At 39.8% G+C, this 11,534-nt stretch overlaps 1 protein-coding gene across 1 annotated transcript; it reads left to right on the forward strand.

Moving 5' to 3' along the window:
* Positions 1-9,682: 9,682 nt before the first annotated feature.
* LOC109873655 (liver-expressed antimicrobial peptide 2-like) lies at positions 9,683-11,089 on the forward strand. Its single transcript, XM_020465299.2, has 3 exons — positions 9,683-9,914; positions 10,022-10,188; positions 10,290-11,089. Exons 1-3 carry the CDS (start codon positions 9,846-9,848, stop codon positions 10,327-10,329), a joined length of 276 nt encoding a protein of 91 aa, XP_020320888.1. The 5' UTR covers positions 9,683-9,845; the 3' UTR covers positions 10,330-11,089.
* The last annotated feature ends 445 nt before the right edge of the window (positions 11,090-11,534 follow it).

The raw sequence follows: 11,534 nt of genomic DNA on the forward strand, positions 1-11,534 counted from the left end.
CCAGTGATGTACTGAGTCATCCTCACCACCCTCTGTAGCACTCTGTTCGAGGGCTGTGCATTTTCCATAACAAGCGGTGATGCAGCTAGCGAAGATGCTCTGGATAGTGAAGCTGAATAACTTTGAGGATCTGAGGGCCCACCCATGCCAACTCTTTTCAGACTCCTGAAGGGGAAGAGGCGCTTTCGTTATCTCTTCATGACTTCATGTTATGTCTTTAGACTGTCTTACGAAAGTATTCACACCCCTTGGCATTTCTCCTATTCTGTTGCCGTACAACCTGGAATTAAAATAGATTTTTGGGGTGGTTGTATCATTTGATTTACACAACATGCCTACCACTTCGAAGATGCAAAATATGTTTTGTGAAACAAGAAATAAGACAAACAGAGCTTGAGCGTGCATAACTATTCACCCCCCAAAGTCAATACTTTGTAGAGCCACATTTTGCAGTAATTACAGCTGCAAGTTTCTTGGGGTATGTCTCAATAAGCTTGGCACATCTAGCCATTGGGATTTTTGCCCATTCTTCAAGGCAAAACTGCTCCAGCGCCTTCAAATTGGATGGGTTCCACTGGTGTACAGCAATCTTTAAGTCACACCACAGATTCTCAATTGGATTGAGGTCTGGGCTTTGACTAGGCCATTCCAAGACATTTAAATGTTTCCCCTTAAACCACTCAAATGTTGCTTTAGCAGTATACTTAGGGTCATTGTCCTGCTGGAAGGTGAACATCCGTCCCAGTCTCAAATCTCTGGAAGACTGAAACAGGTTTCCCTCAAGAATTTCCCTGTATTTAGCGCCATCCATCATTCCTTCAATTATGACCAGTTTCCCAGTCCCTGCCGATGAAAAGTGTTCTCGGGATGATGAGGTGTTGGGTTTGCGCCAGACATAGCGTTTTCTTTGATGGCATAAAAACTCCATTTTAGTCTCATCTGACCAGAGTAGCTTCTCCCACAGGCCTTTTGTCAAACACCAAACGTGTTCGCAAATTTTTTTCTTTAAGCAATGGCTTTTTTCTGGCCACTCTTCCATTAAGCCCAGCTGGGCAGCAGGTAGCCTAGTGGTTAGAGTGTTGGACTAGTAACTGAAAGGTTGCAAGATCAAATCCCCAAGCTGACAAGGTAAAAATCTGTTGTTCTGTCCCTGAACAACGCAGTTAACCCACTGTTCCTAGGCCGTCATTGAAAATAAGATTTTTTTCTTAACTGACTTGCCTAGTTAAATAAAGGTAAAAAAATAAATAAAAAAAGCCAAGCTCTGTGGAGTGTACAGCATAAAGTGGTCCTATGGACAGATACTCCAATCTCCGCTGTCAGCTCCATCAGGGTTATCTTTGGTCTCTTTGTTGCCTCTCTGATTAATGCCCTCCTTTCCTGGTCTGTGAGTTTTGGTGTACGGCCCTCTCTTGGCAGGTTTGTTGTGGTGCTGTATTCTTTCAATTTTTTTTACCCCTTTTTTTCTCCCCAATTTCGTGGTATCCAATTTGGTAGAAGTTACAGTCTTGTCCCATTGCTGCAACTCCCGCACAGACTCGGGAGAGACAAAGGTCAAGAGCCATGCATCCCCCGAAACACAACCCAACCAAGCCGCACTGCTTCTTGACACAATGCACATCCAATCCGGAAGCCAACCACACCAATGTGTCGGAGGAAACACCGTACACCTGGCAACCTGGTCAGTGTGCACTGCGCCCGGGACCGCCACAGAAGTCGCTAGTGCGCGATGAGACAAGTATATCCCTGCCGGCCAAACCCTCCCTAACCCAGATGACGCTGGGCCAATTGTGCACCGTCCCATGGGCTTCCCGTTCGCGGCCAGCTGCGACAGAGCCTGGGCTCGAACCTAGGATCTCTGGTGGCACAGCCTTAGACCACTGCGCCACCGGGAGGTCCTAATTCTTTCTATTTTTTTATAATGGATTTAATGGTGCTCTGTGGGATGTTCAAAGTTTCAGATATTTTTTTATAACCCAACCCTGATCTGTACTTCTCCACAACTTTGTCCCTGACCTGTTTGGAGAGCTTCTTGGTCTTCATGGTGCCGCTTGCTTGGTGGTGTTGCAGACTCTGGGTCTTTCAGAACAGGTGTATATATACTGAGATCATGTGACACTCAGGTGGACTGTATTTAACAAATTACGTGACTTCTGAAGGTAATTGGTTGCACCAGATCTTATTTAGGGGCTTTATAGCAAAGGGGGTAAATACATATGCACGCACCACTTTTCCGTTTAACATTTATTTATTTATTTTGAAACATGTTCTTTTTTTCCTTTCACTTCACCAAATTGGACTATTTTGTGTATGTCCATTACATGAAATCCAAATAAAAATCCATTTAAATTGCAGGTTGTAATGCAACAAAATAGGAAACAACGCCAAGGGGGATGAATACTTTTGAAAGGCACTGTAGTGATGTGGACACCAAGGAAACCCTACCTCTTCAAAGAGTGTCTTAAATAATCCCTCACCTCAACCCCCCCCAACAAAAAAATAATTATAAAACAATAATCGGATCAACACTTGACCCCCCCCCCCCCCCCCCCCCTTCAAGCACAGTGTCACACCCTGACCATAGTTTGCTTTGTATGTTTCTATGTTTTGGTTGGTCAGGGTGTGATCTGAGTGGGCATTCTATGTTGGATGTCTTGTTTGTCTATTTCTATGTCTGGCCTGATATGGTTCTCAATCAGAGGCAGGTGTTAGTCATTGTCTCTGATTGGGAACCATATTTAGGTAGCCTGGGTTTCACTGTGTGTTTGTGGGTGATTGTTCCTGTCTCTGTGTTTTGCACCAGATAGGGCTGTTTTGAGTTTTCACATTTCATTGTTTTGTAGTTTATTCATGTATAGTTTTCCTTTATTAAACAAACATGAATCATCATCACGCCGCATTTTGGTCCGCCTCTCCTTCAACTAAAGAGAACAGTTACACACAGACTTTACTGATAGCTACTGACTATATATTTTTTTGTTACTTCAAGGCATCTTAAAATTATCCTTGGTATGACATTAAAACAATTTTGTATATCTGAGTAGTAACCCCCTGGCTTAGATTCTTATGGGTTTTAAAGAAGGCATGGGTAAGGCCAAAATGTCACAAATTTCCCAAATGTTATTAGTTATTTTGAAATAATAGTTTTGGATACAGATTTGTAAGGTATGCCAAACATCCTTCCCCAAAATTACCATTTATTTCGGGAAGAAAAAATAAATCACACTGTAAATATCTTTGGGCCATTCGGGTGTGTTAAATACCCTCATGGCACGTGGCCTGGCTTAAGTGAGGGCTCAATGTGCATGTACTTTTCAGTGCACTTTGTCAGCCTCAATGGTTTCTGTCTTTATCTTGCAATTTGATGTCAGACAGCCAAAACTTTCAAACAAACAGTGAAGTGCTAGCAAAGGTCACCACCCATGGTCCCATAGAGACGACAGTCTCTAGGGGACTGCTATGCTGTCGGATGGATCAACCTTTAAAGGGATAGTTCAAGATTTTGCCAATGAAGCCCTTTTTTCTTCTACTCACTAGAGGCGGATTAACTGTGTGCAATATGAAGGAAGTTGAAGGTAGTTTCTGGAGCCATCGCTAACTAGTGTTAATGTAATGACTGGAAGTCTACAGGAGCAGCTAGCATGCAACTAGACCACGTGTCAAACTCATTCCACGAAGGGCAGAGTGTCTGCAGGTTTTTGCTCCACCCTTATACTTGATGGATGAATTAAGGTCACTAATTAGTAAGGAACTCCCCTCACCTGGTTATCTAGGTTTCAATTGAAAGAAAAAAAGAAAAACCTGCACAAACTCGGCCCTCCATGAAATGAGTTTGACACACCTGAGCTAGACAGACAACTAGACTACTTCTTTAGCATCAGAATGGTCACTCTGCCCTGCTATCCACATGAAACTGAAAGGATCCAAATGATTGTTGCTCTGGCTTGCATCATCTGAAAATTGAGTAATTTACAGTGAAAATTAAGACATTTACAGTGAAAGTTTACCCAATCAATATTGGAATAGAAGATAGCAAACTCTCCAGGTTAGATAGATAAGAATTGGGGAGAGAACTATTTCGAAATACTGACCGTGAGATGACTTGGGTGTGATGTTGCATACAGAGCAAAGAACTCACCAAAGATCATCCACAGAGGGCAAACTTCAAGCTCAGTGTTTATGTGTAATCCACACCTAATTTTTGATCATGCTGTCATATAATGGACACGTGACAGTTAAGTGATCTCCAACTATCTCACTCAATGTAACAGGAAGCTATGCATTTCAAAACTATCCCACCAATGCAGAACAAAGACCTGGATAATAATACTTTTTTATGAATAACAAACAGAATTTTGAAGGTTCAATATCCAGGTTCAATATCCACAGAGTATGCAAGCTCTAAAACTCTGTAATATATCATGTAAAATAATGTGTGTTAGTCCCCTTGTGGGAGCTTGTTTGAATGACTAGTGTCTGGTTAAAATGTATGAAAGAGAGGAACATTTTGTCCAGACACTGAGACAATCATAATGTTTTATTTGTTTAGTCATTTTTCGGGGGGGGCGGGGGGGGTTACAAGTACAATATTAATTTCAATGTATAAGTTCATAAAACACATACCCGTGGGCTGCCACTGAAAAGGAAAATAACATACGGAGTTGAAGTAAAAAAAAAAAATTTAAGTGGGCCTCCACCCAACCTCCACTCTCATTCCCCCAAACCCCCTCCCGGCAACCAAACAAAAAACTCTCCCCATCAAATTGTATTGGTCACATACACGTGATTAGCAGATGTTATTGCGGGTATAGTGAAATGCTTGTGCTTCTAGCGCCGACAGTGCAGTAATATCTAACAAATTACACAACATATACCCAATACACACAAATCTAAGTAGGAATGAATTAAGACTATATACATAAGGACGAGCGATGTCAGAGCAGAACGGACTAAGATACAGTAGAATAGTATAGAATACAGTATATACATATGTGATGAGTAATGCCAGATATGTAAACATTAAGTGACCGAGATACTGTAGAATAGTATAGAATACAGTATATACATATGAGATGAGTAATGCCAGATATGTAAACATTAAGTGACCGAGATACTGTAGAATAGTATAGAATACAGTATATACATATGGACGAGCGATGTCAGAGCAGAACGGACTGAGATACAGTAGAATAGTACAGAATACAGTATATACATATGAGATGAGTAATGCCAGATATGTAAACATTAAGTGACCGAGATACTGTAGAATAGTATAGAATACAGTATATACATATGAGATGAGTAACGCCAGATATATAAATATTATTAAAGTGACTAGTGTTCCATTCCTTAAAGTGGCCAGTGATTCCTAGTCTGTGCCTTGACACAAACCTGTCTCTGCACTCTACAGACAATTTCTTAAACCTTGTAGCTTGGTTTTTGCTCTGACATGCACTGTCAACTGTGGGACAGGTGTGTGCCTTTCCAAATCATGTCCAATCAATTTAATTTACCACAGGTGGACTCCAATCAAGTTGTAGCAACATCTCAAGGATGATCAATGGAAACAGGATGCACCTGACTCAATTTTGGGTCTCATAGAAAAGGATCTGAATACTTAAGTAAATAAGGTATTTCAATTTTTTTATTTTTAAGAAATTTGCAACAATTTCTAAAAACCTGTTTTCGCTTTGTCATTGATTAGGACAAAAAACGATTGAATCCATTTTAGAACAAGGCTGTAACGTAACAAAATGTGGAAAACGTCAACAGTCTGAATACTTTTCAAAGGCACTGTATATACACACAATACCTTCAGAAAGTATTCACATCCCCTGACTTTTTCCACATTTTGTTGTGTTAAAGCCTGAATGTAAAATGTATTGAATCTGGATATTGTGTAACTGGCCTACACCCATATAATGTCAAAGTGAAATTATGTTTTGGGGAATTACAAATGAATAAAAAATGACAAGCTGAAGTGTCCTGTGTCAGTTAGTATCCAACCCCTTTGTTATGGCAAGCATAAATACATTCAGGAGTAAAAATGTGCAAGTCACATAAAAAGTTGCATGGATAAAATAGTGTTTAACATGATTTTTGAATGACTACCTCATCTCATCTCCCCACACATACCATTATCTGTAAGGTCACTCAGTTCTGCAGTGAATTTCAAACACAGATTCAACCACAAAGACCAAGGAAGTTTTCCAATGCCTCACAAAGAAGGGCACCAATTTGTAGATGGATAATTAAAAAAAATTATAAAGCAGACATTGAATATATACATTGATAGGAGAAAACTGAGGATGGATCAACAACATTGTAGTTACTCCACACTACTAGTCTAAATTACAGAGAAAACTAAGGAAGCCTAGACATAATACAAATATTCCAAAACATGCATCCTGTTTGCAATGAGGCACTAAAGTAAAACTGCAAAAATGTGGCAAAGAAATACAAAGCATTATGTTTGGGGCATATTCAACACAACACATCACTGAGTACCACTCTTCATATTTTCAAGCATGGTGGTGGCTGCATCATGTTATGGGTATGCTTGTCATTAGCAAGGACTATGTTTTTTTAAATTATAAAAATCAACAGAATAGAACTAAGCACAGGCAAGATCATAGATGCAAAATTGGTACAGTCTGCTTTCCAACAGACACCAGGAGAGAAATTCTCTTTTCAGCAGCACAATAACCAAAAACACAAGGCCAAATATACACTGGAGTGGCTTACCAAGATCCCATTGAATGTTCCTGAGTAGCCTAGTTAGTTTTGACTTTTGTCTTGAAAATCCATGGCAAGACTTGAAAATGGCTGTCTAGCAATGATCAACAACCAATTTGACAGCTTGAAGAATAAAAAAAGAATAATGTGCAAATATTGTACAATCCAGGTGTGCAAAGCTCTTAGAGACTTACCCAGAAAGACTCACAGCTGTAATCACTGCCAAAGATATGATTCTAACATGTATTGACATATTTTTGTATTTAATTTCCAATACATTAGCAAAAATGTCTAAAAACACCTTTTCACTTTGTCATTATGGGAGTATTGTGTGTAGATGGGTGAGACATTTTCTTTTAATCAATTCTGAATTCAGGCTGTAACACAAAAAATGTAGAATACTGTACATTTAAGGAAAGTGATTCTGCCTTCTTGGTCTTTGCCTTTACACCTTTAGTTTTGTTTGGGGCTGATGAAATAGCAGACAGTTTGTACAAATGGTTCTCTATTCTATGTGTGTCCTTTTTAAACCATTCATTATTATCAGCAATATAGTTTCAATTCCTTAAACATAAATGTACCATCAATTTGTATTAAGCTTTTAGGTGCTCTATTACTAAATACAAGAAAAAAGAAGAGGATATGTGCAACAAATGCAGTCTATAATCTTCACAATAATTCACAATGACCTGTAGGCCATGTCCTATAACAGAGGGGGACCGCCATACATGATTAAAAAAGAACATTTAATTGTGTGATAGCCCATATGAGACTGCCCATCTATCCTAAACAGTAGTATAATAGAACATTGTAGGGGAATAGCTTCCAATTTATATTGCCATATTTAGGCCATATAGGGATGCAATGCATTGTATCCTCACGAGGAAGCAGCCTCAGTCTGTATGACACTTCAACATAAGTGTCCATTGTTCATGAATTCGTGGTGTCATCATTGTCTAAATGTCATGGACCATAGGCAATATAATAATAACAAAGTCCAGTGTTCAATAGTAGTAATAACTGTGTTCCTTTTACCCCATTGAAGGGTTGTCCTCATCATTGTCTTATGCTGAGAGCAGCATCACAGCCATAGGCTTCGAGATTTTTCATGGATAGCATACCTGAATATTGAGCCAGTCAAATTGGGGTTAGCCTAGATCTGTCGGCTCCTCCCCTTGTGTGTTGGGCTTGATGTGTTTCTCAAAGAAGCCTCCTTGGCAGTGGAAAACCTGTGTTGTATTCTGGAAGTTCAAGATGAGCTTTGCCGGGTGTATGAATCCGCATCTCAGGGTTAGCTTGCGTTGCTGGGATCTCACCTCGTTGTAGGTCGCCCTCTGTTTCAGCAGCTCGGCACTCAGATCTGGGTAGATGCTGATAGTTTTCTCAACACAGGTCAGAGCCTCCAATTCTGCTGCAAGGAGAAGAATTTGCTCTTTGACTTCAAAACTTTAGATTCGTACAATCATACACCGGGATCCGTTGCAGAGAGGACCTGTGCGGTGCGCAATGTTAATCAGCGGCATGGGACCCAGCTTCTCCTGCCCAAACAGTTACAGTGCATTCAGGAAATTATTCAGACGCCTTCACTTTTTCCACATTTTGTTACGTTACAGCATTATTCTAAAATGGATTCAATAGTTTTTTGTCCCCATCAATCTACACACAATACCCCATAATGGCAAAGCAAAATCAAGTTTTTAGAAGAAAAAAAACGTAAATATCACATTCACATAAATATTCAGACCCTTTACTCAGTACTTTGCTGAAGCACCTTTGTTCGATCGGGTTCAAGTCCGGGCTCTGGCTGGGCCACTCAAGGACATTCAGAGACTTGTCCTGAAGCCACCGTTGCATTGTCTTGGCTGTGTGCTTAGGGTCGTTGTCCTGTTGGAAGGTGAACCTTCACCCCCCAGTTTCATTCCCACAGGTGAATTGTGAATGGACAGATTATGCTAGCTGCTGGAACGAAATCGACCTTCTAGTTGTTCCTTGTAATACAGTGAACATCCCACACCTTAATATGGTGCTATAACTGTATGTTGACAATTATATGGAATAGCATGCAGACTAAACTTAAACTTGAGACTCTTATCCCCCTTGCCCATTTTAAATATTTATTGGTGGATTTTTATTTTTGTATTGCTTGTAACTGTTTCGGGTAATGCAAGTTCTTGTGCTGTTGGGGGAATAACCTGTTAGGGGAATAACCTGTTAGGGGAATAACCTGTAGTGTAAATATAATCTGTTGCTGTATTTTTTGGTGTTATCTGTTTGTCTTGTGTAGTTTCTTAATCATTGTACCTAAACTATATGTGTAAACATGTATACGCAGGGCCCAGCTGTAAAAGAGACATTGGTCTCAGTCTGTGTTCCTTGTATAATAAAATGATAATATTAGAAAATAAGCCATGCATGCCTCTGGACCCGGCTTGACTGTTGACTCTTCGTAAGACATGTTTCTTTGAATAAAAACATTTGACTGATTGAATGATTATTCAGAGCGACTTGGTTTCATCATCATTACCCTCACAACACATGTTGGCATAAATGTCAAAAGGTAAGTATTGGAAGAAGTATGCATAACATAAATAATTTGTCTGTACAAAGGTAACACGTAGAGGCCAAAATGCAATCTTTTGTTTACTTTGGTACCGAGTGCTGTCACACGTGTAACGTTCTTGCATTTTTTTCTATGTGCGCTCTAATGAGGTTATGGACTTGTCATTATCAACAGAAGGAGTTTCCTAGAGGTGCCCAAGATATCAGCAGAGTTGATGTCATTCTGGCCATAGCTCCCAGTGCTAGGACAGTTTACAATCAGAGAGTTACTGGTCCACAGTGGAGATCTTATCTTTACCATTGTCAAATATTTGACATGGCATGTGTGTATGTGTGTGTGAGTGTGTGAGTGTATATATGTCTGTGTGTGAGCGTGTGTGTGAGAGAGAGAGATAGAGAGAGAGTGATAGAGTGAGAGAGCGAGAGTGAGAGAGAGGGATGGTATATAAGCGGAGTTCTCCAAAAGAAAGTTTGCTACGCTAGTTAGAAACAGACACCTAGCTGCCTGCCATCCAGCACCTTTCACCGAATTTTCCAGAGTATATCTCACCATGCACGGTCAAAACCACAGCAAAGCAACGCAAGGTGTGTGTCTGGTGGCTCTGATTCTTATGCATCAGGTAAAGCACTTTTTATCATTTTCTTTGGAATAGTGTTGTTAACCATCTTCAACCAGTAGTGAAACTGTAATGCTAAATGTTGTTGACATATACACTTTGTATGGCAGGTGTGTGCTAGTCCAATAGGAAGCCATGATTCAAGGCTGAGTCTGCAGCAGGGCACCAAGCTACTGGAACGGAGAACCCGCATGACCCCTCTGTGGAGGTTCATGGGTACCAAGCCCACTGGGGCCTACTGTCGAGACCATTTTGAGTGCTCCACCCAAATCTGCAGGTAAGATATAGTTAACTGCCTTGGCTTTATACATGAGCTATTCTTTGATGGTTTTGTTTTCCCATTTATGTTGATCGACTGCCACTTCTCTCCTGGTGTAGAAGGGGCCACTGTGCCCTCAATGGGGCAGTTCATTCCTAGAAGTGGAGGAGCCAGAGGTTTCTTCTCACCAATCAGAGAACATTGACTAATGTTTTAATGGAGTTGATTTACGTAATAAGCATGTCAAGAATCTTCCCAGACATGGTGAAACTTATCAGATTGCAAACAGTTTTTTTTTATGTAGGCCAGAGATGAAACATTTTGAAATGAGAGGAATGGTTTTATCAACTTGGTGTCTCAATCTCACATGTACTTGAAAGCACTTTAACTTACCATTTATGAGTATGTACTGTATAATACTACAACTCAAGAGCGTTGAAACTATTTTTATTTTATTTTGTATTTTATCCCCATTAGCTGTTGCGAAAGCAGCAGCTATTCTTCTTGGGGTCCACCCAATGATCACCATTAAACATTGCTGTAAATGTCCTACATGAAGACTGGCATCCTATACACCGGTGTTTAGTTTAGTTTAAATGTTTAGTATGCACTGTTAAGTGTGTACTAAAGTGAATATGAACCATTCATCCATGTGCTGTACTGTAACTATTCTTGCTTACTCATGTCTAATGTCTTTGTAGTGATTTTTTATAGAAATAGTATAACGAAGAGTCAAAATGTCAGATGTATTTGAAAAAGGTAATACACCAAAGATTTGCGCACAAATTAATGCAAGGGTGAAATATTTGCATAAGAGCGTACTGTAAAGGAATCAATGTACTGTGCCTGCCTACACTTACATTGTTTAACAAGAGAAGACACACTTAAAGTTGCAAAAATAAAAGTACATTTCTGATCATTTTGATGTTCTTGTTTAATCATTGACTGCTCATATCTTACTGATGACACAGCACAGATATTTCAACGTTTTGTAGCCTTTTTTGTTCATTTTTATGAATAACTTCATAACTTTATATTGAACTTTATTTGATTGTTTATGACAACTATTCGGTTGAAGATGCTGTAGTCAATTATACACTGTGGCTAGGCCTAATGCACACAGAAAATACAAACTGACTAGTCTGAGAGAAGCAGTGTAACAGACAGTGACCAGAACGCACCTTTCTAAACCCTTCCCTTTCACGTTCTCATCCGATGGTGCAACTACAACAAGTTGTAGTAAGAATTGTTTTACTGTATCCATTTTCAAAGACCTTAGTAATCAAACTGCTGCTTCCTATACTAGCCTATGGTGACATCATCTATCAAAACAAAACACAACCAAGATCTCACTTTGCGATTTA

This window comes from Oncorhynchus kisutch, linkage group LG29 (assembly GCF_002021735.2).
Source record: "Oncorhynchus kisutch isolate 150728-3 linkage group LG29, Okis_V2, whole genome shotgun sequence".
NCBI lineage: Eukaryota > Metazoa > Chordata > Actinopteri > Salmoniformes > Salmonidae > Oncorhynchus > Oncorhynchus kisutch.

Bases quoted from the DNA above. Each gene is read 5' to 3' on its own strand.
- LOC109873655 (XM_020465299.2), top strand. From the start codon at position 9,846: ATGCACGGTCAAAACCACAGCAAAGCAACGCAAGGTGTGTGTCTGGTG. The intron at 9,915-10,021 runs GTAAAGCACTTT...TTTGTATGGCAG, and splicing joins CTCTGATTCTTATGCATCAG to GTGTGTGCTAGTCCAATAGG. The intron at 10,189-10,289 runs GTAAGATATAGT...CTCCTGGTGTAG, and splicing joins TGCTCCACCCAAATCTGCAG to AAGGGGCCACTGTGCCCTCA.